Source organism: Tauraco erythrolophus, chromosome 5, assembly GCF_009769465.1.
Source record: "Tauraco erythrolophus isolate bTauEry1 chromosome 5, bTauEry1.pri, whole genome shotgun sequence".
Classification (NCBI taxonomy): domain Eukaryota; kingdom Metazoa; phylum Chordata; class Aves; order Musophagiformes; family Musophagidae; genus Tauraco; species Tauraco erythrolophus.
The window spans coordinates 62,884,849-62,912,663 of NC_141469.1; the positions used below are offsets into that span (position 1 = coordinate 62,884,849).

General features: G+C 41.4%; 1 protein-coding gene across 2 annotated transcripts in view; it reads right to left on the reverse strand.

The window, feature by feature from the left end:
- The window catches only part of GALNT7 (polypeptide N-acetylgalactosaminyltransferase 7), a 79,130-nt gene that overhangs the window by 21,618 nt on the left and 29,697 nt on the right, over positions 1-27,815 (reverse strand). For both annotated transcript variants that reach the window (XM_086611912.1, XM_086611913.1), the window contains exons 2-3: positions 25,170-25,627; positions 6,909-7,075 (exon numbers count right to left, since the gene is read on the reverse strand). In XM_086611912.1, coding sequence (XP_086468038.1) covers positions 6,909-7,075; positions 25,170-25,627 — 625 coding nt within the window. The remainder of the gene's footprint in view (positions 1-6,908; positions 7,076-25,169; positions 25,628-27,815) is intronic.

Here is a 27,815-nt window from a genome sequence, read left to right on the forward strand (position 1 = left end):
CCCTCCTAACTTCCCCTAGAATTGAGAATTCTATTATCTTGTGGTCACTATGCCCCAGGCGTCCTCCAACCTTCACATCTCCCACAAGACCTTCTCTGTTCACAAACAGCAGGTCTAGGGGAGCACCTTCTCTAGTCGGTTCACTGACCATTTGTGATAGGAAGTTGTCCTCCACACTCTGCAGGAACCGCCTAGACTGTTTCCTGACTGCCATGTTATACTTCCAACAGACATCAGGTAGGTTAAAGTCACCCATAAGGACAAGGGCTAGTGAGCGCGAGACTTCCCCCAATTGTTTAAAGAATAGCTCATCAGTCTCACTGTCCTGATAGGGTGGCCTGTAGCAGATACCCACTACAATATCCGCCTTCATAGGCCCCCCTCTGATTTTCACCCACAGACATTCTACCAAGTCATCCCCAACATTTAACTCTAAACAGTTTAGACCTTCCCTTACATACAGGGCAACCCCACCACCCCTCCTACCTCTCCTATCCCTCCTGAAGAGCTTGTAGCCATCCATGGTAGCACTCCAGTTATACAAGTCATCCCACCATGTTTCAGTGATGGCAACTATGTCATAGTTTCCCCGGATAACAAGGGCTTCCAGTTCCTCTTGTTTATTGCCCATACTGCGTGCGTTCGTATAGAAGCACGTAAGTTGGGCTTTGGACCCCACTGCACCCCTAGGGGGGGAAGTTTTATTACCTGAGCTGTTATTTTTGGGATTCTCTTTTACCTCTGGGCAACTTGTGTGTTGCTCCTGACTACACATATCACCCCCTACTATCACTGAGGCAGCAGGCCCAAGGCACCTGCCTACACTCCTTTCATCGGACAATGGAGGGCCGTCCTCGGCTGTTAATCCTCTAAGTCTGACAATACCCCCCACCCCCTTCACATCTAGTTTAAAGCCCTGTTGATGATCCCAGCTAGTTCTGTAGTGAGCAGCCTTTTCCCCCGTGGAGACAAACCTGCCCCGTCCCTAGATAGAAGATCTGGCATTAAGGTCAGCCCGTGGTTAAAGAAGCCAAGGTTGTGTTCCTCACACCACTTACGTAGCCAATTATTTAAATCCTCGATCTTTGTTTTCCATCCTGTGTCATGTCCCAGAGTCGGTATGATAGAAGAGAATATTACTTGGGCCCCCGATCCCTTCAACATTCTTCCCAAAACCCTGAGATCTTTCTTAATAGTCTGGATGTTTCTTTTCCTAATGTCATCCATACCAACTTGGAAAATAAGAAGAGGGTAGTAATCGGTGGGCCTGACTATAGACGGGAGTTTTTTTATCACATCACTTTCTTTTTGCTTGACAATTTTTTTGTGTCAAGTCTATTAAATCTGGAAGCTTGAGACAGAAACCCACCATACTCCAGTTATTCTCCTCCCTCATCTAGACCTCTTGCAGTTGGGGTGGTTTCATGTTAATCTTCTAATGAAATTAATAATAATTGGAGGGCCAGAACTGCAGTGAACAAGCTGTGGCTTATTATAGATAGATTATAGAGCCTACAAAATGAAAAGAGCCAGGGAAACTTGAGCCAGAGGGACTTGGTCGGTAAAAGGATGAGTAACCGCACAAGAATCAAGATGGGCTACGCTTAAATGGTTACAGATTTGTGTTTGCACATCGGTCTTTGCCAAACTAATCTGGAAACCACATTCCCACCACATAGTTTGAAAAAAGGATCCTAGTGTTGCACAATATTTTTGCACAGATGATTCTGTTGAGAAAACTCACAAACACAGAAGGGCTGGCAGTCAGGCACTTGCCGTTGGAGGCTACGTCAACTTAACGACTGGTGTTCATTTAAAATCTGTTTTTGTACTGAAAGGGTCGAAGGAATTGCCTACAGCTTCAGTTTCTCTCAGTCAGAAACGAAAAGAAGTCACCTAAGCTACAGCTGAGTCATCCATGCACTGGTTTGCACCCCTCAGGCACTTAAATGCCATGCCTGTGCTGATCTAACAGGAGAGGAAGGAGAAGGACCTCCCTTTCATCAACAAAAAGCCACCAGGTTGCTTCAGTGACATTTTCTGCACTCTGAAGGAAAATGATTGAAGTCTGGAGCTTGCTGCAACCTATGTTTCAGTATGTTTTAAATTCTTGCCAAAAGTGTTAAAAAAAAAAAAAACAAACTAGTTTAAATAAAAGCTACATATAAATAATTGAAATGGAAATGGTGTTTTTTGGAGCTGAAGTTTCCAAACTTGAAAATGCAGCAGTTCTACCAAAGAATTATCTCCTGAAACCACTATCTTTTAATGCTCTTATTATCCCTTCTCTTCACCTTTATAAAAGAGTAAGTTTTCTCAACTCAAAGTTTTACATATCCTCTTCTCCTTTCCCACACACATTTACAATTTCTTTTGTAAATCCCTGTGCGTTAGGAAAACTTCAAGGCTACATAAATATCAAACTAGAGAAAGAACGATTTTATCACAAATGCTGTACAGAATTACATGTCATCTAATATATATGGAATTTATTATATGAGAGCTGTGACATAAATTTTTATAGGATAAAATCAACAGAGTTATGAGGTCATACTGAAATGGTACTAAGAGAATCTTTATACCAGACTACTATTTATTCTGCAAATTCCAAGTACTTGTTACAGAAGGACTGTCAGGAATGTTTTAAAGATTTAAAACCTGAAGCTATTTCCAGCTCTCCTGCCTATGAAACCAAATGTTCTAGTTATCAAATGTTCAACTATGTAAGGCTCACAGGGAGCTGTAAAAAACTGTCATATTGATTGTGTAAAGCTTTTCTACAGTACAAGTCTCAGGACTTTGCAGTCCATTATCTGAAACCATGCCAAGGTTAGCAGCAAGTGCTATTTCCCACAGGAAAACCAAATTTTCCCTGCTTCCCATACTACAAAGACTGCATGACAGTAGTGCATAAACTCCTGATACTTTTACAGTCAGAAATACTCTTTGGCCAGCATTAAATTTTGTTCACCTAGAACGTGTATTTATGGTATCTGTCAACAGCCTTACAGCATTCTGCTTTTTGTTCAAAAATGTGTATTTTACCCTTCAAAAATATTATAACCACCAACCTGGTCTTCCCTTCTTTGGGTTCTTCTCTCATGTCTCAGTGCATGATTAAAGCATGAATCAATGTTTTTAAAAAACACATCCTTTCTCCAAAAGATCTTAGGCACCGCAGATTATGGCGGGGGAAGGAGGAAAGCTGTTTTGTTGGTTTTTTTTTCCTCAACGCATGGTTGTCAATTTGAGAACTAGAAAAACAGTATCACAAGTCCTCCCTAAAGCAGCTGCCTCCAAGTTCTTTGTACTGTAATACTACTAACATGAGGCTCTCAGCTCTAAGACAAGCATTGATTAAGGCTTCAGTGTCTCCACCGTGAGCGCAGTTAAACGAGTGATAAAAATACTGTTACCTGTCTATGCTCATTATTTCTCCTTTGCTTATCTTATAGGATGCTCCATCAGTGGGAAATAGAGATGGTGATAAAGAAAAAAATAAGTAAATGAAAAAGGTAGACAAAGCCTTGAAACGCTACTGTGAACATTGGTATTTACCTGGTAGTCACTTTTTACAGGTGCATGGGCTACAAAAGTGAGCTGCACCAGCTGAGATATTGACCTCTGTTTCAGAAAGAAATAAAGCTGACACCTAAATACATAACAAGTAGTCGTTGAAGACTTATATACACTACTGTAATTGTAGGAAGCTTCAGAAAGTCTGGTGTTATATGAATGCTCATTGCCCTTCCAGAACAGCTGTATCCTCCATACAGCAAAATAAACTGTTTCTATCAAGAAACACGAGAAAAACTGGGGGAAAAATCACCAATGCAGCAGTGTGCTCAGCAGTAGAAGCTGCTGCAACACTTCTCGGACTCTTAACATGCATTAATACAGAGGTCTCAATTGAAAACATCAGAACTAGCATCAGTCAATTAGCTTGGTGTCATCTCCTTGTTACTGTTCCCTTTGTGCTTTGACAAAGGAAAAAAAATGCCTGAGCAGAATTCAGCACATCTCTCCACGCGGTTCTCCACAGTCAAACCTCACTGTTTGCAGAAGAGATTAAGGAAGGAAGGGAGAGTGTCCTTCAGCAAAAAGACTGCTCCCAACTGACTTTACACAAAGAAATACAATGAAAAGGAACGTTTTCCAAACATTGCAACTGTTCCTCCCTGTAAGGTGTAGCATATACAAGCTTCTATGCAGCTGTAACTCCCTTCTGATGAAAGAGGATTTCTCGTTCAGAAGGACAGGCAGGGGGCTCTTTGTGAGCCAGCATTCAGAAGTGTTTGCAACCGCTATGCTCCATTTTAATTCCGTATCGCGGGAGAAGGCGGCAGCTAAGAAATACGGACAGCCATGCTGAGTGTGAGCAAACATCTACCCAGTCCAGCATCTGCATCCCTCGGCACTGGTCTCAAAGAGCATAAGACGCTCTTTGCCGAGTGGAAAGGCAGGTATGAAGTGTGCAGTCTGAAAGCAGGTGGGGAAGAAGAAAATCCTGTATCTGTGCTGTCAGCACTGCTGTTCTTTTGGCTGAAAAAGCAAAAAAGCCACCAGCAGCTCTGCTATGATTAAGAGTGTGTGTGTTTTGCAGCACTCCTAACAACTGGAGATCTCTTCAGGCGGCTTGGCACGCTCTGCAGCCTGTTCTAGTTCGTGCTTCTCTCTGGGGAGAAAGAAGTGGCGCAAGATTCTACTCTCTTGGCCATTTTTTATCTAGAATGCAATTTGAATCATTTAAATTAAGCTAATTATGTTTACCAAGTAATAGCCTAAAGCTGTTTGAACAATTATTACAGTGAAACAGTAAAGTTGCAGCAAGGTGTTCACAGCCATGCCAGTCCGTGCTTGTTTTCCAGTCACTCGTACACGAGAAAATTGCATCTTGAGCCTGCTTTACTGAATTTTCTGCTTCAAGAAAGTTATTTGGCAAAATGAAATGTGGGAAATAGAGAGATAAGGGTCTGCTGGATGTTAGGTCCAGGCTAGCTGTATCTGCTAACCATTCATACATGAGCAGAGAGCATAAGTGAAGTTCTGTATTTCAAAACAAATTTCTTGAAAAATACTGCCTTTATTTAACAAATTGTCATATATTGGAAAACTGCAGTACCAGTTGTTATGCCAGACAAACTCATTCCATGAATCACATATACGTAGCACAGAGGGAGCTACAATTCATGCGAAACCCAAGTACTGAGTCTAATCATTAGTAAAAAATCTGGTAGTTTTCCTAGAGACTGTCATAGATACTTTATACAGTTAATTCAGTCCTTGAAGAGCTCTGAAGGAAAGCTGTGATCCTAGCTGAAAAGGAAAAACACAGCACATGTCTGCTGACTGAATTATTAAAATTATATCCCTTAGGAGAGAAGATATTTTTGGTTTATAGTGTGTGTGTATACCTAAGCCAAATTCTCAAAAGCTGTAAAAGGATACAGGAGACTATAATGTAGTGTTCAGCATCTCTATTAGACTAAGCCAGATGTAGTCAAGTTTACAATACAGGTAACTTCTCCTCTCCTATAAAAACAAATAGAAAATGATACCCACCTACCTACGGGTATGATGTAAAAATTAACATGCAATAATTATTTTTAATAGTGATTTATATTCAAAAAAGGCAACTCTGACTATGTGATAAGTTCAGTTTTAAAATTTATAGTGGTTATACCTGCAGAAAACAACTCCTCCCATTAGGCTGGAACTGGGAGAAGCCCAGATCACTTGATAAAACTGAGAGTTTCAGAACAGACTCATCTGCTTTCCATGCTGCTACCCAATTCATTTATTATAAAAACAAAGAGGAGGGTAAAGGGAATGTATCCTGTGCTGCTGACCAGTTCAATCTTGCCCAGGCTCTAAAAGCCATCATCGTAGTTGTCTCAAAGAGACTGTCATCCTGCATGCTCAAAGTTATGTTTTTCTTTATGCGGCTACACTTTTTCTGTGTCAACTTCTATTCCGGAACTATGCTGCAATAAAATCTTGCAGAACATGCAGCTTTGGCGCACTGTTTTGAAACTTGCTTAAAGTTTAAAACCAGACTGATTTCCTTTATATAAATAATCTCATATCTCTAGCATACCACTTTCAGTTCTTCTCCGTATTCAACCTTCATTTGCATTAACACTGAAGATACCACCATTAAAGGAAAAAAGTCGGTATATGTTTATAAGAATCACACATAAGTACATACATCATGACTATAAACCAAGACCACAATGTATATCACAGAGGAAGAAGACAGGCTCTGGACTTCTGAAAATGCTGATATGCAGGACTCAAAGAAAGGCAGAAATTTAAATGCACTTAAATTCCTAAATCCCCTCCCTTCAACAAGAAACAACAACCACCTCAACATGATGTTCAATTAAAAAAGGATGTTAAAAATGAAAAATATAGTGAAAATGAATCAGAATAATTCAATAGCTTTAGATACATTTTTGTTATAGTGTGTGTGTGTGTGTGTATATATATATATGTATGTATATAAAAAAGGAATCTGGATTTCTATATGGAATAAAGAAATAAATTATTCCTAACAGGCTTAACCCAAACTCCTTCAATACTTAAAACTACTTGTTTTCACAAGGGCTAAGAGAGGTACTAGTTATCCTATTTTTCTACTATATACAACTCCACAGCTGTGGAAGAGCACCCACCACAAATCCTGTATTTCAAAGTGCTGAATACACATAAAGGATTGCCACCTTTATGAAACCGGTTCATCAGAAAAGAGCTTTTCCTTCACCGAAAACTGAAAGGGCTGTGAAGAAGCAACTTACTTTTCTTGCAGAATCAACACAATTCATGGCAGGTAAAATCAAAAGAAAATTATTTTTAAAGCAAAGGAAGGTTCCTGTTCTACAACTGGTGTGTTAATATTCCAAATATACCTTTGTTGCTAAAGTCATCAATCAGCACAATTTCTGCCAAGTATTTCCTTGGTGTTCTCTTAATGACACTGTGGACTGTCCTCATGAGTGTCGACCATCCTTCATTGTGGAAGACAATGACAATGCTGGAGGTGAGCAGGTTGTCATCGTAATGCCAGTATTTGCACCTGTAAAAAGATTTGATTTTTTTAAAATTAGTTTTGACGTGATGATTTACAGAACTGCTTAACAACATCATTGCACAAATGAAATCTTCACTGATGGCCACCCTTCAGATTAAAGAGAAAGAGGATATAAAGGTAATACAACTTAAATGCATGACAGAGGTACGAGGCCCAAACAGCAGCTTGCTTCCAGCCAGTGAGCCTTTTTCCTCTCTCTCTCTCTCTCTCTGATGTAGCTGGTGAAAAACAACTGCTGTCTCAACAGCTACATGCATCCTCTTGTGCAGGTGCACCAACCCTGTCGAGAGACATCTCTACCAGCACCACCACCACCTTGATGCTTGTGCGGACGGTAGAGAACAGTGGAAGAAAGGCCCCAAACTGTGGCTGTCAGGATGGGAGTCTTCTTCAGACCATCAGATACCACGATTTCAGATGGACTGTGCACTTGGCTCACCTGCTGCATAACACACAATAAGACAGCGCTGTTTTTTCCCTAAGCCTCTTTAAATCAGGTTTACCCAGTAGAAGGACTGTCTGTGAAATGTTTCGGTTGGCTTTATACAGCCCACATGCAGAATCTGCATAATTACAGAAGTCACAAACATTGTTGTGGCAAGGCAAATCGAAAGTCATTAATTTCTGCCCTTTCACAATAAAATAGATTTAAATGCAGTAAGTAAAATTGCTAGAAGTACAGCAGCAGCACATGAAATGCTCACGTCAGCTGTTCTGCACAAAACTATCTCCACTTGCAAAAACTGTCAGAAAAGCATAGCTGCTTGTGGGAAAAATGTAATCCCATGGCAGACAAGACATGATCTTTACTGCTTATTATTCATGGTTAAACTTCCAGGTATAACAAATGTAGCTTAATAAATAAATAAATAAATAAATCACCAGACCCATTCTGGTTCCAGCCATGAAAGGCACTTCTGTCTCCATTTAAAAGGGTTTGTGTTTCAATTTCACTGTGAACCTGGACTCAAGTTTTTTTCCCTGAGGTATTACAGATGATTTAGAAACAAGCAATATGAGTAATTCAGTCCACGCTTTCAAATATATATTAATCACATTTATCAACAATACATTTAATTTGCAATTGTAATGTCCATTTCCCCAAATGCACCTCTAAATCAGAGTCTTCACGGTCTCCCTAATTACAGGCAGTCCAGGTATTTCCTTACCTGGAAGTTTCCCTATTGGACCACTAGCCCTTTTTCCAACTATAACAACGTGATTCCTATCATCAAACCCAGTGACATAACGCTTTTGATTCAATGGGCAAAAGACTTCCTTTTTTCATCTTTCAGCAAGTAAAGCCTCTACTAGAGAGAATCAGACCTTTCAAAGACAACTATCACGTATGATGAAATTATTATTGACAAATAGAAACTTCAAAACTTATGGATGCACAGACTTCCATAGTTATATTTTTCTATATACAACAAAAAGTTTAAATGTGCAGAATTATCAGAAATCACCACAGTTTCTGAAACTAAATTAAGATAAATGTGGAAAGAACTTACATAACAGATCTATAGCTATTTAAAGAGCATTTCTTCAGGGCAGAAGGATGTATTGCATTTATTGTCAGGGAACAGCATCAATATATATTTCTCACTCACCAGAAAAAAAAAATAAAATTGGTAGAAACATACTATTCATTTCAGTCCTGTGGGAAAAAGAAAATTACAGAATCAAAACAGTCTATAACTAAGTCCAGTCTAATAGGGCACTTCTTCTCTTAGTCAGGCATGCTGTAAGCAACCTCTGAAACAGCACGATCTCTACAAGTACGGTTTACTGACCAAAATCCTCCAGCTCAATTGTTTTTATGCCTGAAGTAGCTACAGTCCATTGTATTTTATTTACAAGCTACCAATATACAAGTGCTAGACTCTTCAAAACGCACGGTTCAGGTCGCTTCCACAGATCTCTCTCAAAAGATTTCAGCTGATTACAGATCTCAATACTTCCAAATTGTAGCACAAGCATTTAAGCTGTCGACAACTTGCTTAGCTATTTGCAGAGATAAAATTGATATGCTACCTAAATGCGTGAAGTCGGCTGTATAAAAAGATTCACCATCATGTGTTTAATAACAGATTAATAATGGAACTAGTTGCTGCTTTACACATTGGCTGGATGGTCACACTCAAAGAGTTGTGGTCAACAGTTCAATGTCCAAGTGGAGGCCAGTGACGAGTGGTGTTCCTCAGGGGTCGGTACTGGGACCAGTGCTATTTAACATCTTTGTTGGAGACACGGACAGTGGGATTGAGTGCACCCTCAGCAAGTTTGCAGATGACACCAAGTTGTGTGGTGTTGTGGACACGCTGGAGGGAAGGGATGCCATCCAGAGGGACCTTGACAGGCTGGAGAGATGGGCCTGTGAGAACCTAATGAAGTTCAACAAGGCCAAGTGCAAGGTCCTGCACATGGGTCGGGGCAATCCCATGCACAAGTACAGGCTGGGCGGAGAATGGATTGAGAGCAGCCCTGAGGAAAAGGACTTGGGAGTGCTGGTGGATGAGAAGCTCAACATGAGCCGGCAATGTGCACTGGCAGCCCAGAAAGCCAACCGTATCCTGGGCTGTATCAAAAGGAGCGTGGCCAGCAGGTCGAGGGAAGTGATTCTGCCCCTCTACTCTGCTCTCGTGAGACCCCACCTGGAATATTGTGTTCAGCTCTGGAGTCCCCAACACAAGAAGGACATGGAGCTGCTGGAACAAGTCCAGAGGAGGGCCACAAAGATGATCAGAGGGCTGGAGCACCTCTGCTATGAAGACAGGCTGAGAGAGTTGGGGCTGTTCAGCCTGGAGAAGAGAAGGCTCCGGGGTGATCTTATAGCAGCCTTCCGGTACTTAAAGGGGGCCTACAGGAAAGCTGGAGACGGACTTTTTACAAGGGTGTGTAGTGATAGGACAAGGGGCAACGGATTTAAACTGAAAGAGGGGAGATTTAGGTTAGATATAAGAAAGAAATTTTTCACTCTGAGAGTGGTGAGGCAGTGGAACAGGTTGCCCAGAGAAGCTGTGGGTGTTCCCTCCCTGGAAGTGTTCAAGGCCAGGCTGGATGAGGCTTTGAGCAACCTGAGCTAGTGGAACGTGTCCCTGCCCACGGCAGGGGGGTTGGAACTAGATGATCTTTAAGGTCCCTTCCAACCCTAACCATTCCATGATTCTATGATTCTATATATTCACCTGGATTAATTTTGCTGATATGGTTATATTAAAACAGAGGAAAACGGAATGTTATACATTCAAGAGCCATTCAAGAGCCCATGTAAAAGTTAGTGCAAAATAATAGTACTTTTTGCCTGCAAGGAGAAGGCAGTATCTGACGCAGATTGCGCTGTGCCGCTGACCTGCACCTTCTGAAGTTTAGGTAGGAAGCTTTTTTTCCCTCCAATTAAAAAGACAGCCACCATATTTCAGACTTCCTTCAACAACAGAAGCAAAGCAAACACTGCAAAAACCCCGAAATCTTTTGGTTGCTTATTTCTCCCACTTCTTGCTCTGTAGGTGAGTTGTTTTTAGGAACAAAATGGTGAAGAGCATAAGAATGAAAGAGAGTAAGTAATTTAACATAATTCAAAAAAGCCAAACCTACTACAAAAGCCTGAATTGAACAACACATCTGTGAGCAATTCATAAGCATTTCTTGACCTGTATTTAATACACTTTCAAAAATCCCGAGGTCTAGACAGACTTTTTGCTACATATCCAACTTAATCTCCTCAAATCTGTCAGCACGTTTTACTTTTTAAACTTGAAAAATCATGTGTTGCTAAATGTGCCATTTGCAAGCCATAAAAGCACGACATTTATACATCTACTGAGATCACACTTTCATTTTTTTCCAGAGGCTTTATTTCACTTATTAGACAGTCCACAGACTGACTCATCAAGCCCCCAAGCTCCAACAGCCTGCAGTAACTCCTATGCGCAATCTTGTCTCGTATCCTGCACTGAGAATTAAGAGATTTGAAACACAGTAGTTGTTCTTGATATGTGCAATTAATGCTCATTTTCATCTCTATGGCAACTTTTTCAAAAATTAAAACACTGCCCAATTATTCAAGCAACAAAAATCAGGAGCCTCTGCTCTCGCTTCCCTCACATCAACAGGGAGCGAAGCGGGGAAGAGCCTTTCTCCAGTGGAGCAGCACTGACATCCAGTGGCTGGCAAATCAAATACCACGGAACCATAAACCCATTTTCCTTGTGTTTGAAGCTCAATTTTAGAGTACTAGTTTCCCTGTAAATGTTAGGCACTAGAAAGGGAAAAAGCCTGAAATTCCAGACTCACGCTTCAGTTTTCAAAGATAAGGTCAAGTAGGTATGAGTAACCATGCAAAAGCTGCAAGCTATTGAAAACTGGCATGGGACACATTCAGAGCACTAAACGGCCTGTGACAAAGAGGATTTAAATACGTTTCAACCTCTAGCTTCATCCCTTGGGTGCTTTGTCCTGCCCACATAAGGTAGCATGGTGCCCTTTCAGGGGTAGCCTGCAGGCTGTGACGTTCTGTGAAACAAATTAGTAAACAAACTCACTTAACAAAAATTATTTTGAATTCTCATTGGTAGAGCTGAGAGGACGGCACATTGCAGCAGACATGCAGGAATGAGAGGGTAGCATCCTTAAGCCAGTCTTGACTCTAGACACTGCACATCACTCTTCCCAACCTCTTTAAAGAGTTATTGTACAGGGCGAGAAGGAGCAGGCGTGCAGAGATCTGCGAAGGGCTGGCAACACCTTCCCCGGGCAGCGCTGCAGGGAAATGCTGTTTCCTTTCACTTGGGTGAAAGGAAGCAACATCTTCAGATCAGTCCATGAGTAAAAACTTCCTGTTCCCAAATCAGCATGGGTAGTACTGAGGAAACACACGGACTGACTCATCACTGGAGTGAGAAGAAACCTTTCGGAAGATAACGGTAGTGATCTCATGGAGAAACAAGAGTGAGTAACATTTCTTCTGACTCTTAGCCTGCATACTTGAGCTGTGAATTAGTCCTAGTCCCTCTCCACCCCTGGAGGGAAGAGCACTGTCAGAGACTGTGCCACACCAATGTCCCCGTCCCTCAATCACAAACTCGTGCATCTGCCACAGCAGGAGAGGAGCCCTTTTATGGGGGAACCCTCTGCAGAAGAAACTGGAGATCTGGGTTGGAGTGCTCCTCGGCTTGAGGGAATTTGTGCTCCAACAGCTTTGTACTCTATTCATTGGCTTGCTCTTACTGATGTCCCCTGGTCCCACAAAAGCAAAGGTGGGTGCATGCTCCAGGCACTGGATGACCCTACAGCCTGTTAGCAGCCACCACAGTTGCAGACATAGGCCCAAATTTCCTCAGGCTAAAGAAAGTCCAGGCTAGAGGCTGCTTCTGCTGGAAGAGTACTCCAGACATCAGGCAAAAATGCAAGAAGTGAACAAGGAGAGCACACCTCAACAGCAATTTAAGGGTGAGCCCCAACCAGATAGATACTTAGAGTGCAATCTGAGCCAACAGAAGTGCTTCTCATGTCATCCTGAGTTCCTAACTTCCCTAGCGCACCAGCACCTCAGCTGCAGAGAACAGTAAGAGGTATTGTGGCCACAAACGACTCTCTATCCTATCTTCCTCAGGTCAATTATCCAACTAGCACCTGCCCTTACCGAAGGCACATCAGTCCCCTCTCTGGATTTTAAAGCACTGTACTGGTGTGCTCAGACCAAAACGTAGCAGCAAAGATTTCTCTGAGCCAGCAGGCAGCTGCCATCGTGTTCCTGTAACCGCCCCAGCAGCCAGCTCCTAAGAAGCTCAAGTCAGCTGTTCCAAGCCTGAGAGCCCTGAATCATTACAAAGCTGAAGGTCTCGATTTAGCATTTATCCTGAAATTGTAATTGACATTAAAAAATGGAACCTCTCTTCTCCATTAATATAAAACTGTTCACAATTTAAAATTGTATTTTATTTCATGTTTAAAGAGGTATGAGATTCATGGTGACATCAATTATCACCTACTGATAACTGCTTTATAGTGCATGCATTGTTCTCACTCTTTGAGAGGGTCTAGCACTAGCAGAGCCAAAAAATAAGTTGGGAGCTCTGTTTTTATTTGTAGCTTCCTCTTCTAGTAAGCCCTGTTCTTATCTTATAAGGAGACAGTCGTTTGGCAGACAGCATGCTGTTGACATACTTTAATACTGAATTGAGGGCTGCTTGTTATTTTAACTCATCAATTTATTATGACTACTGCAGTAAACTGCATCTACCCTCTGGGAAGATGGGTAGGAATTTCTTTCACAAACACCGTCAAGTTTGCTCACCAGTACGATTGACATCACTGGCTGATGAAGGTCCTGGCTGAGACTGGCTGCTTGATGCCTGGAAGTCAGAGGGATCATTGCCTAAGTCCAGCATAGACAGAAACAGCTTATAGAACTGGGAATTTCTTTGTTAAGATATGACTGAGTAAATCTTATGTTAATACTGGATTTGTTACCTGTGAAGTCCTACAGGATATTTTTATGCATCAGCAACACCAATATAAGATTATAGTAGCCAACTTACAAAACAGGGGTTCTGGAAAAGAAGTAAACAGACAACCCAAGAAGGACAGCTTGATCGGCTGAGTAATTTTTCTTCTTTCACTTCAGCAGACAGCAGCAAAACCTCTACTACATGCTACCTAATAGCTTAAACCTATGTTGAAACAGCATTTCTTATCGTTGCAATAGCTACAAGCTTTGTCCATTTCCACTCCTGAAGTAGCCTGCAAGGCTATGTGACTAAATTTTGTTATTAGTGTCCCTGGAAGCACAAGCTACATCTCCTATCCTACCCCTGAAAGTGTCACAATCCAAATTAAGAGCAAAGTTTGTACAAAGACTCAACATTAGGGCTAAGAGGAAAATTAAAGGAATAAACTTTGCAGCTTCTTTTTTTTTAATCACAAGATTTTTGCCCATAGCACCACTTGCCTAATGCTGAAAAAGTTGAAGCAACAAATACCATGGGGCAGGAGAGCTGGGGCAGCCAGGCAGCTCAAATAAACCCCCTTCCTCAGGGCAGGGGAAGCCACTTTACAGAGAGATGGAGCCAAACCCCTCTTCTCTCCTGTTTTGTTTTAACCTGGTGTAGTATCTCCCTTCAGGTCTCCAGACCTCCTGCAGCACTGTGACATACCATGCCACTGCTGCAGCCACCGGCACCGAGTCCTCAGAAAACACCGGTACAAAGCTACAACTCACTGCATATGGTGATTCTTGTAATTTCTCCGTTGAGGTAGGCACTAGTTTAGGAAGTTACAGCACGGTGCCTTTGCTTACGTACAGCTCAGAAGAGAATGGAAGAAAAGAAAAATTTCAGATTTATCAAACGCTGACAAGTTTTACCTAACATAATAAACAAAAAGCTAGAAAGAAGCTTAGGGCAGTGCACTCGGTCCCATGGAAATACTTTATTTCCACCATGACTTGCTTATCAGATATTAAACCTTGAAGTTCCTGCCCATGCTCAGTTGGACTGAATTATACCTCACATCATGCAAGGTTTATTTAAATGCTCTACCACAATAAGTTCTGGTTAACAGGAACAAGGCGGAGCATAAGAAGTTAATTTAATTTTTTAGTTTCACATTCAGATTCCGACTCACTTGACAGAACGCCTCCTCCGTTTGCCTGAAAATTTCTGTGATGCAAGACAGCACCTGGAGGGTTACACAAGCAGCTGCAGGAAACCTCTGAGACTCTTCTCTGCCCCATCCTCTGAACAAGTCAAGGTTTAAGGCAGAATTTAAATATACTCCAGGCACTGTGCTATACATTTTTGTTGAGTAAGAGGTTCTGTTCAGAGATTGGTCTTCTCATTTCAGATGCACGTACACAGGTAAGTAACTTTAACTACCGACAACACACACGGTGCCTCTGTCAACTTCTCTGTACTCTTTAGGTGAACTATCTCTCTGTTGAAACTTAAAATGTGAAATGCTAGCAGTCAACACTAAAGAGACACAGGATCCATCTTCACTGTAGTTTTCACGACTGGGATGTGAAACATTAACAGGAAATACTTGGTTTTGCTATAAGGCCAATGCCTGGAATTTAAGTCTTTCCTGACCACAAGGAGATGCTCTGACAATACATGGCGAATTACGTTTTAAACTGATTTTTTCCCCTCCAAGAGTCTTGTCAGCAGTAAGAAAGCCGATAACCTGCTGTGGAAAGCCAGCCTTCTTGATTTAGCATGACCACCATAATTCACCTGATTCTCAACCCCAGCTCTGAGGCGCACAAAGATTTATGCGCATACTGTAAAATTAGTTTTCTTGGTTACAGAACAGTTCCAGAGTACTATGTGGCACTTGAATAAAAGACTTTCCCGAGGTACCATGCAAAATGAAACCAAGTCCCTAATGCTCCATTTCCAATGACACAGATACCAACAGTAATTACTGAAATCTTTTTGTATAGCAGTATCGAATACGTAATTTGTACAGTGCTATAATTAAGGAACTAATCACATTCCTGAAGAAAGCGGGCTTCACTCCAGAGCTTTTCTATTCAATCTCCTTAGCTACAACAAGATTGACTGGACAATTAAGTACTTACTGCAAGAGAATATATTAAATTCATGTTATTTGCCCAGAGTAAAAAGACCATCCATTTCTACCGAGCAGTCAAAATTAATGTGCCATATTTTAAACTCTGAATAATTGTTTATAACTAAAGATGTAGGTGTTTTTTCGACTCAAGTCCAGCACCAGAAGTTTTCTATACAGATTGATATTTTTAATAGCACTTGGACCAAACAAAGGGTCCAGGCTGTCACCATCAAACTATGATAGGAAAAATATCTTTACTAACAGCTCTGCTTTACTAACACACAGCTCTGCATGTGTGTATTCCTAAGTAAAGTCAAGAGACTTCCTTTTTGGCAAGAACTCCCTCCTCTGCTTGTACTAAAAAATAAACAAAAAATAAAATGAATGCCCTTCAAAACTACACAAGCCAATTCTCATTTGTTTTTTATTTGTTTTGTAAAATGTCATGAGCTGCAAAAACAGTTGTCCAAAATCACATTTCTGTACACAAGGAGCATTGTACTCAAGCAAGGAAAAGTTACTTTTTCAGTTTTTCAACAAAAGCTTATTGCCAGTTGTTCTGTTTGAAGTAAAAAGGTGACCCGTGGCAACAGATCCAATTATTCAAGTACAAATTTGTATGGCCCAGGGGGCATGCTCTGTAACAGCACTAACGTCATTAAAAAGGAAAAGTCGAACTGGATAATCCACGGAAGGAAAAAACACTTAAAAGTATTTGTTTTGCCATGATCGGACTGACAGATGTGTGTGGTTGATGCAGTTGAAATTCTGGCTCATACTGGTGAGCGGACAGCAGTTATCTATTGTCATATTGATAAAAAAAATTAATCCAGTAAGAGATTAATTTGTCTCACGCCATAAACATTCACAAAGAGTCATGATGCTTCTCCCAGTTAAACTACTCAGGATAAAATTCCTGCAACATCTGTCAAAAGAAGCTGTCCAAAAAATAATAATAATAAAAAAATCTAGCTTATATAGAGTCATAAGACTAAAACCCTCTGGGTCAGTAAGAATAATTTGTAAGCAAGTCTTCCATGGGTTGGATAACAGCAGCATATCAAGCCTGAGCAAAGTATGATCCTTTCTTACAGCCAACACAGTTAATTACCCTGGCATGAAATCTGATCAACAGTATCCTTGGCTCAAGGGCTCTACAGTAATGTAAGTTAGTTAATAGGACAGATAGGGAGTTTCAGAGAGCATCACTTACAACATACTTGAAGAGAATGCTGCTTGACTCCAATTTCAACCCCAAGTGCAATAAGCATGACTCAAGCCCAGTAAAATATAGCAATGGAAATGGCAGACATGGATTGGAGTGTTCTACTGTGAAAGTGAACTTCATAAAGGAAAACCTGCATTGTTAGTGTTAAACACTAACTAGTGTTAAACTTAGTGTTTTTGAGATAAAAGAAACTACAAAGACACTACTGCAACTAATGCATTGTAGATATGTATTTTTTAGAAATACTGAATACAGATTTTTTCGAACAACTTGCACGGCTTTGGTCTTGTGTAAGCAGGTGCAGCTCCTGAAATGAGCCACACATACCAGACAGCCTCTTCTCAGAGCTCCACACTCATAGCCATCAGTGGTTTTGTCCATCAGGCAATTTTCACTCCCTTTTTGACTCTTTCATAGAGAAACCATTATTTAAATGTTTCCTAATATCTGCCAAGAGAAGTTCATGATTTCAGGTGTTGCAACTTTGCCAAAAAGGGCCCAGGAATGGCTTCTTTGAGGACAACCTCCCCAAAACATAGGAGCAGCCCATTCCCATGTGCAGGAAGTCAAACAGGCATAGCAGAAAGCCCCCCCTGGCTGCACCAAGAACTCCTGATGGAGCTCCAATGCAAAAAGGAAGAGTAGGGAAGGTAGATGCATGGACTGGCTACCTAGAAGGAGTACAGAAGTACTGCCTGAGCACATGCAGAGAGAATTAAAGGCAAAGCTCCAGTGGAGTTGAAATCCATGGCAAGGGCAATGAGAAGGGCTTGTAGGCAAAAGAAAGACTAAAGGAAACAGGGATTTTCTGCTGAATGAGATGCAACTTAGTATCGAAGCACACAGAAAAGACTGAGACACTCAACACCTGATTTCCCTCAGTCTTTACTTGCAAGGTTTGCTGCCACATCTCCCAAGTCCCTGCATCTAGTGGCAAAGTCTGCAGAAGTGAAGGAATATCCACCATAGAGGAAGTGTGGGTCAGGGACCACTTCATTGGACGTATCACAGCAAATGGGATAAACACAGCGCAAGTCCATGGGACTGGATGGGCTGCCCTGGAGGGTGCTGAGGGAGCTTGTGATGTCATTGCGAGATCATGCTCTACCGTTTTTATAGGGTCCTGGTGCTTGACAGTGGTTCCTGAGGACTGGCAAAGATGAATGCCATGCCCACCTTCAAGAAGGAGGATCTAGGGAATTACGGCCAGACAGCCTAATCTCAGCCCCTGGAAAGAGGACAGAGCATATGCTGCTGGAAGTCATTTCCAAATGCATGAAGGAGAAGGTGGCCCGGAACAGCCAACGTGGCTTTACCAAGAGCACATCCATCATCCTGACCGTGAGAAAGCTTCCAACTCCAAATGAATACCTTCTTCCCCAACAAACCAGCTATTAACAACTGCCATTGGGAATAAAAAGCATAAGGCTACATCCTGCAAGGATCCATTTAGGATCTAAAAACCAAAATGCAGTTTGCCTCGTCAGGAGGCGGCCAACACACAATGACAACATTTAACACTGGGATTTGTATTAATATTTTTTTAAACATACTGAGACTATTATACAACACTTTCTGCTTAGATAGTCATGCAGCAGAACTATTGTCTTCCATGAGAATGTAAGAAAGAACATTTTTCATTGAATTGACATGACAATTAACCACAGACTTCATGCAATTGGATGTCTAAGAGTGATAATCACTTCACTTAGGTCTCTATTTTACCACAGCTACCAAATGCCACAGCCCCGTTGGCCAGCACCTGCTTTGCCGTGCCTATCTTTAGCTACACCACGGGAAGTAATAAAAGAGATCAGAAGAAGCACAACAGGGGCCTGGCCCAAGGACTCATTCAGCACCTCATACCCTCAGTCACGAGGCTGAGGGGACATGGACAATTTCTTTCTTTTTTTTTTTTTTTTCCCCCAGATGGAAGGGAAAAAATAGCTGGATTTATCAAATTTCCAGGCAATGGCAAAAAGAGAAAGAAGCAGAGCTTCAGTGCCTGGATGAGAAAATGGTGTAGAGCGGTGTTTTGAATTCCTTAGTACCCGGTGATTTTTTTTTGAATTAACTTTATCCAAGGACTGCCTTCTCTAAAGCAAACCATAACCAGACTACTAGAACTTAAACATGCCACGCATCTTCTAGCACGAAGACATAGGGGAGCCATCGATCCAATCACACAGAAATACCGGTTGCCCAAGGAGGACTCAGACACCACCTGCACATGTACAGAGGAATCGGAGCACCTGAGAGGACAGAAAATACAGGCAGGAGACTTCCACCACCTCAGGGGACACAGTAAACAAAAACTGTGTTTCAAGAGACTACCGTTTCAGGCGTCACTAGTCAGTGTTTGCAGGAGGCAGTAAATAGAATCACAGAATGGTATGGATTGGAAGGGACCTTAAAGGTCATTTAGTTCCAACTCCCGAGAACCCATAAGAGAAGCAGCACGTTTTGAGTCCTCAGCACGACGTGGAGCTCAGCTGAAGACATACTTGTGTAGGAGACATGCTCTAATTGCAGTCACAACACACTGAAGTTCTCATGCCGAGAGAGAGGTGTCCAAGTAACATCTCCTTTTGAAAAGGGGAACTATGAAGAAATTAACTGGCTTAATGAAAAGATACACTAAGGGTAAAGTGCTTTCAGGTATCACGGAGCTTCTTCAAGGACACCATATCAGAAGCTGAGAGTGTTTATCATTTATCATTAAAAAAGCCTAGATAGGAACTAGGGAAATCCAACATGATTAAAAAACAGATGCTGTTAGCAGGAAGATAGATATTCTTCAAATGCACAGGGTGGTGTCCAAACAAGGAAAACAGAAATGAGCACTAATTCAGGCAAACAATGGAAATAATAAGATAAAGAAAAAAGTTTGAGAAATAGCTTAATGAAGTATAAAAGCTGCTATTGATTTTTTTTTTCAAACATCACAAAAGTAGGATGCCTGCCAGAAAGTCTGTTCAGCTGATAGATGATCAAAACGAAGAGAGACACATTTCCGTTGAAGAGAGAAGCATTTCCGTTGAACTCCTAGCAGTGACCAACGCCAGACACCCAGGGAAGAGAACAAAACCAGAGCAAGCACATAGTGATACCTCCCCCTATATCCTCCTATCTTCAGCTACCTAAAACTGAGGGACTTTGTAGCAGATATCTGCATGACAGCTTCTACTACTGGGTTTTTCTGCCATGAATAGCCTCATTGCTTTTTTTCTATTTTTCTTTTTTTTTGTTGTTAAATAAACCCAGTATTTCCAAAATAACGCAACATAAATGGACAAGCTATGGTGGTGTATAACTATTGCTGACACTAGCCTTGTTATCAAACAAACAAAAGGAGGAAAACATGACACCAATTTTTATAAAAGGGACCTGGGGAGCTAAAGAATTGCAGACCACTAAGTCTAACTTCTGTGTTGAAAAGAAGCTAGTAATAACTAACAAAATTAGTAAACCATAGACACAGCTTTTGTGGAAGAAGGCCATGTCGTAGAAACATATTATCATTTTTTGAAGAAATTAAAAACTGGTGAGTCTATTAATAGAGTCACTGAATTTCCAAAGCCTTTGAGGAGGTTCTTTGCTTTCTTCACAAGCAGTTCTTCATCAAAGTATGGTAGGGTATGATGGAAGATCTCTTAGATCAATAACTGCTAAAGCGTAAAAACTGTCTGTTCATTCCATTTTTTAAAGGGAGTTTGTGACTATAGCAGCGTAAGTGCCTGTGCTGGGATCCAAGCTGTCCATCTCTTCTTCCGGGTCATTACTGAACAATAAAAAAGTTCTTGGTAGTTGCAATTAAAATGATTATAAACAGCTGCAAAATAATTTAAGGACATTACTGAGGAAATGAGCTGGCAGGAGAGCTCATTGCGAGTGCAAATGAACATATACGTAGCGTTACACCACTCCTTGTGCATATACTCAGCAACAGAACCTAAACTTGGCATTATCATTCAAAAAAAAAAATTCTTTAGAGTCAAACGTGTATAGCTCTTTTAAGTGTTTTAGCTCAGAGCTCATGAAAGGGCAAATAGAATGGTAGGAATAATAAGGAAGGAGTATGTAACATTTATATAGCAGCTTGATGTAGGTATCTCTGATATTCCCATGTCACAGGGCAGCAGACTAACAGAGGTACACGACAGCATCTGGGAGGAGAGGTTAAACAAACACTATGTTCTTCAGCCTGGAAAAAGTCACTGACTCAGGATACCATTAATTCCAAGAATATAAATGCATTTAAAAGACAAGTCTGCGCACAGAAAAAGTCTATGAAGCATGACAATCCTGTTGCAATTTTTTGCTCAAGTGTCCCACCCCACTGGTTGCCAGGAATGAAACTTAGTCCATTTTCGTATGTCTTCTCCCAAGCATACGTTATTGGACAGAGCTAGAGACAAGACTGTCAAGAAAAATATCTCTGGTCAGACCTAGTATAATATTTTTAAAATTTCATTTTATTTAAAAATACCCTGGACAGGTGGCTCATTATGTTGGAAAGACAACTAATTTCTTGTTCTTCCTAGCAGCAATTCTTTTCAGTTATGATTTTTTTTTTTTTGAGAGCACATACCTTATTACCTGATAATGTACATCCTCAAACCTAGGTCTATTTTTAATTTCCCTAGCATGATGTGTTTATCTTGAATCTAAGATCATCCAGAAACTTTATCACCCTATTTTTACTTCAGCTCTACCTGTGTGCAGACTCCTGATCACAAAAAAAAAAAAAAAAAAAAAAAAAAAAAAAATCCAGGGAGCAATCAAATTAATATCCTTCTTCCCTAAAGCTAACATTAGTTTTATTGCAGGTCTGCTAGCAGGCAGAAGCAACATGTAAAACTCAATATAGACTGCTTTTAAAAGTAAAAGGCTGACACCTATCAGGATAAAAAAGATCAAAAATGGTAAAAACCCACAAGTTTTAAGAAAACGTTTTCTTCCAGCAACTATACAGAAGTTTTGGACTGGGCCTGCTACGCCTGCTCTACTTCTTTGCAACTAGAAATAAGCTGGAAAACAGGTATTGCTCCACCTAAACCCAGTTTATGGCTCCCCTGGCCCTCCTGCAGAGTGCTGAAAGGCTGCAGTGAGATGATGCCATCTTTTGAAATTTTGTACACTGCCTTTTACATATCCCTAAACATTCTTGATTTCGTTTAACCAAGCCTAGGAAGTGCTTGGCTGCAACCTTGAAATAGATTGGTTAAAATCCATGAGGCGAAAGCATGTGGTACAGGCAAAACAGAAATATTCTGATGTACCTGACAAACAACTTCAACACACCATCCAACGCTCTTCCTCTCTACAGGGCGCAGCAAGAGTTAAGGCTTTTTACAGCAGCTGAGACTGCCCAGAATCACCAGCAAAGTTCCTACTGAATCAATAAAGGCAGCTGGCAGATGATCTTGGGCATGTGTCCCACTCCAAAGTCAAACCTAAACATAGCAGGATTGAATCAACCTTTATTGGCATTTTTTCCCTTCCAAGCAGGGACAAGCTCTAAGGCTATGTGGCATTTAAGCTGAGACAGTTCTTGCAGCACTATTCCACTCCTGCTAGCACTGCTTGGGAAAGCATTTGGTGTACATCACTGAACAAACCTGACTGCTTACGGTAATGCTTAAAGATTTTGATGCCTAAAGGAGATGGCTGAGGTCAGGTCTACCTGGATGTGAATGTCTGAACAAATAACCTGGTCTTTGCCTGAAAGATCTTCCTCAATTAGTGATGCCAAGATACCATTAACTAAAAAAAGATTATTATACTGCTCTTCAGTAGAATTAAACTGAATGTTGACCAGCCTTATCAACCAAAACAGCTTCTGGACTTATTAAACACATCAGTGGGAGGAAAATAAATAGTGCATCCAACAGGCTACCTTTTGCTGCATTTCTCACTGATATCAGGGAATGAGCAGGAAAGTGAATATGTTGATACCATAAAGCATACATCACTATCAGCCAATCTTACATTGTTTCCCCTCTGTTCTGCTGTTCCCAGGAGATGCACGGAAGCTATAAATCTTTAACCTATCTAAGGCAATTGCAAGCATCCCAAGTATTCAATACATAAAATATTTTATATAAAGTTGTCTGAAAGACATCTTTTGTTCACATTGTTTTTCACGCTCTTTTGTTTGCTTGCTTAGAATATTAAATAATAAAACCTAACTTTGATTTGAGCTGCTGGCTTTGACCTCCATGGAAGACTTATCCGCAAGCATGCTTGGAGGAAACTGTTTCTAAAATTCATCTCTTCTACTTTGGTTGGTCACATGGCTGTCCCTCCTGTTCCTCAAAGTATGTGAAGTATTTAATTCTTTGGGAATTTCTGTTTATTACTTTCCTTCAGAACAGAAGCAAAGACAAACTCTGAGATGATGCCAAAAATACTTCAGGAAGCTATAGGTGTGGAACTATCTGGCAGACACGCACGGTCTCTGATGCCCTCCTCCGCCTTGGGGAAAAATGAAGCGGAGGGAGTACTTGAGCTCTGCTGACAAAGATTATGGCTATTAGCCTGGGCAGAGGCAGCCCGGTCCCACTGTCACATGACATGCTGCCATTTCTGCTTTGCTGTCCTTGCAGCTGTCCCTCTCTCTAGGGAAGGCAGGGTCAAAGCAAGCTCTGTGATTGTCAACACCCAGCATCAGCTCCCTTCTGCTCAGCTAATCACAGCACCCAACAGGGGAATGGTTTTTCTTAGTCTCGTTGCCGCTGACAAAAGGGGCCCCAGTGGCTGCAAACGCCTCAGCAGCATCAGTCGTGTCTAGGGAATAACCTCCCAAAAGAAAACGCCAACCTATGCAGGTCACCCAAATAGTTTCTTCCTCTTCAGAAAAATCTCTTTAGCATAGAGGTCCCAACTGCTGACCGCAGCAAAGAAAGAAAACTGAAACGAATCCCAGGACAGTCAATGCTCCCTTGCTGCCGGCAGCGGACAGGCGCGGTCCTCTCCTCCCAATGCCAGGAAGCAGAAACCTTTAGCAAGTCACCCAAGGAACATGAAATGAAGGAAGGGAAACGCCATACTCCGTGCACTTCATTTGCTTTCAATGAGTACACACCAGGTACTAAATCCAAGCAGCTGTACGTGCACAGGCATGAGTCAGACTCATAGTTGGGCAGTTCTCTCCTATCTGGCGAAATGGAGAAACACCCACTATAAAAGGCCACAGCAGAGCCTCTGTAACCAGCTGGTGACCAACCAAACAGATCAGCTGCCACAGCTGGAAACATCCAATCCAGAGGTCGGCATCCAATCCAAGGATCGGTATAGCTCCATTGCTAGGGACGAGAGGGAAGTGAAAACAGGCAAGTACCTCATTGCATATTTAAATGCAAATACTCTTCCTGCCAAATGCAAGAAAAAAACCAAAATCACGAAAGAAAAAACAGAAAAAAATCCCTCACCCAACTAAAAAACCCTACCAATTAGTTTGCTCAGAGACCTGTCCTTAGCTGATATTTGACAAGGAAAATTATATCAAATGCAGATTAGCCTGGGAGTAAATTTGGCTCAGCATACAGCAAAGATTAGAAGAGACTGTGTACACCTGTTAGTAATCATTGAGCAAATAACTTACCAGAATTTCCCCACACCAAAGTATACACCCTCCCAGCAAATAGAAAATGTTTTTTCTAAGATTGCTTCCTTCTTCATGACAAATGTGGTGGTAAGTTGTTAAAAGACTACTCTTCCATCAGCTCCAAACCCCAAACACCACTATGGCAGATCTATACTTCTGTTAATGCAGGTAATTAAGCAGAGTTCTTTAAAGGCAACAATATTTCTTTGTTTCTGTTCTCTTTTTTTTTTTCCTCCAAAGCACTGGAGTGAAACCAAAACTGAATAAACTAACTGTAGTATAGGAACTTCTGCATGACATAATAAAGAAAAAGCATTCTTTCGTAAAAACAAATCTTAAGAAGTTACAGATTAAAAAAAGAAGATATGACAATAAAGACTGTGGCTGGACCTGGAACATGCAAACACATGCAATTACACACCAAAATGAGTGACTTGAGAGATAAATCAATACAGATTAAGTATTCATGAAAGAAATAATTGGAACTGCATTAAGAATAATATATGGAAACATTTGGTATAGTACAGCACTCTTGTCTGTCAGGACAAAAAGCCTTAAGTATTTGGCCTAATTAATAATATTATTTTAAGCATCAATTAAGATACAGGGAAAGAAAATAATTAAATCCGGTAAAAACAGAACTAAAAGAAAACAAAAAAATTGCTTACTCTTCTTGACGCAAATCATTAACGCTCCGATCTAGTGAGATCATATCACTTGCCACCATATTAAACCCAAACTCTTTAATGCTGGCTTGAATGGATTCTTTGTAATCTGGTCCCAAAACATATGGCTTTGCTTCCTCTCCAGGGCCACCAACAACTCCGTGAGGCTCAGGCTCTTTGGGTTCAAAATTACCAAGGACTCCAGGTCGTAATACAGGATCTCGGTATACAAATGTCTGAGGCTTAAATGTGATATACTGCCTCTGGATGATGTTTTGTTGTTTGTTATCACCACCACCATGATGATTTAGTTCATTTTTGGCCTTATTTTTCCTTCGAATGGATTCCAAGTCTACTTCCACACCTTCAACATGAGGCCAAGGTACCACAGGTTTGAACTTCTCGTTTCCTAGTCCATGGTCTCCTTTGTTTGGCATGGGTCTGTTGGCTTCCTTGTCATCCTATGCACACACACACAGAGAAACAGCAGATCAGATAAATTTATGAACCTTTATTTATTTAAACCCAGTACCTTAACACCCTGAGAGCCGGTACTAAATACACTCTAGGCAAGAAGGGAGAAGTCTCTGCTAAGGGCTGAATGAAGACTTTTTCCTGAAGCAACCGGCCACTGGAGAACATCACTGGCCGGTGCCCACACTTACCTCAGTAAGTAGATCCTGGAAACGGAGAAATGCCCAAAGCGTTCCCAAAGACCAATCACCCACACAGGATGTGTTAACTTGAGCACAGTTCAGGCTGCGCCCCAAAGCACCGTGCAGGGAGGACCAACCACGCGTTTTAGGAAGGAGAGGGCGGCACAGAGGCAGACAAGCGCAGCATCCTCTCGATGGTTGCCACATACCACAGGGGCTAGCACTGGTACCACCTCCGTCCTTGCTTTAAAACAACTTTAACCCTTCTATAGCACTCCCCCCTGCCCCTCCACCAAGAGATATGAAGTCCTCATTGAGAAGAAAGGCTGAGATTTCAAAAACTGCTCAGTGTTTTCAGTGACCAGCGAGGTCGGTGGAGTTAGAACAAGGGTGGGTGATTTTGGAGGAAACTGCACAGAAAGTGTCTTGAATGTGAAGTCTCCAGAGTACAACAGCTGCACCCATGAACACTCACCATACAGTCACCGCTTTATGCAGTACTACTGTCTGAGAGGACAACAGGGAAACACTGCCAACAGTTCAGATTTCCTGCTAAAATTACCTATTTGTAAATAGGACGGATGTTAGATCACACCGAAATCTGCAGAGAAGGACGCACACATTTTAGCAATGTCTCACCATCTATTCACAAATACAGAATCAAACAAAAAATTGAGATCAGAAAGACGTCACCTACTCAAACCTGCCGTAGGCAGAGATAGCCTCGTGGTTAGATCAGGCTCTTCCAGTCACACCTTGAAAACCTCCAGTTTCTCTGGACAACCTGTTCCAGTTGCTTGACCAGTCTCACAGCGAAGGTATGTTCCCTCACACCTCAGTAGAAGTTCCTCATGTTGCATCTTGTGACAGTTGCCTCTTGTCCTTTCAGTGTGCACCCCTCAGAAGATTTTATTCCCATTTTCTCTGTAACCTCAATTTTGAGGGTGAAACGACACAATTAGATTCCCCATTAGGCTTTTCTCCAGCCAAATCAACTCTTTCCATGACTGTGTCCCACGCTGCAGCCCTCTAACCTCCTTAGCAGGTCTTTGATAGATCCTCTCCATTTGCTAACATCTCTCCTGCGTCGGGCCAGTGCAGGAGGATGAACCAGTGCTCCAGACACAGGCTTGTTAACGCTGTTTGTCTGGAAAACAACCACATCCCTTTGCTCGGTGGCTGAGCTCTTCCTAGTGTAACTCGTTACGTCGTTCGCCTTTACCACGGTGAGGGCATGCTGCTGACTCATGTCCATGTTTAACTAAGCCACACAATACTTTAATCCTACATTACAGTGTTTTTCTCACATCTCATTCTGCATAATAAAACGTCAGAAATTAAGAAAAAATCCAGTATAAATTATGTCTAGGTTACTATGATAACAATGGGAGTCAGACTGGGTCCAATTTAAAAAAATAAAGAGTTTATTCAATAAACTTTCTGACCTCTCTGCTTGTTCTAGTTTAAACAGGGAAGGCAAACAAAATGCAGAAGTGTTACATATAATCTGTTCTTCCACTACTTTTTTTTAAGGAACTCAAAAGCCAGCATGAGAAAGGGAAGGATAAGGACATGTGAAGAGGCTCATTTTGCAAGGAGGTAGAAGGCTGCTAGAGATCTAAATAAAGCCCTGAGAGGAATTCTGAAGACAGCATCTCACTTACCCTAGAAATCAAAAGGAAGGCTTTGCCACTCGACTGTCTGAACACTGCTAAGCACTCATCTCTTACCAACTTGCATCTAATTCCTGCTCCGAGCGCGGAGTCAGCTATAAAAGCCAACAAAATAGTAGGCATCATCAGGAAGGATGCTTAAAGAGAGCATCATTTTGAATGCATAAAATTTTGAGGCGTTCATGTCTTCAGTTATATTTAGTTCTGGTCTCCGCATCTCAAAAGGAGTTAGCAAAGTAGAGAGAAGGACAACCAGAATGAAGGAGAAGGTAGACAGGTGTCTTAAGATGCAAGCTCAGAAAGGCTGGCCTTTCATCTGA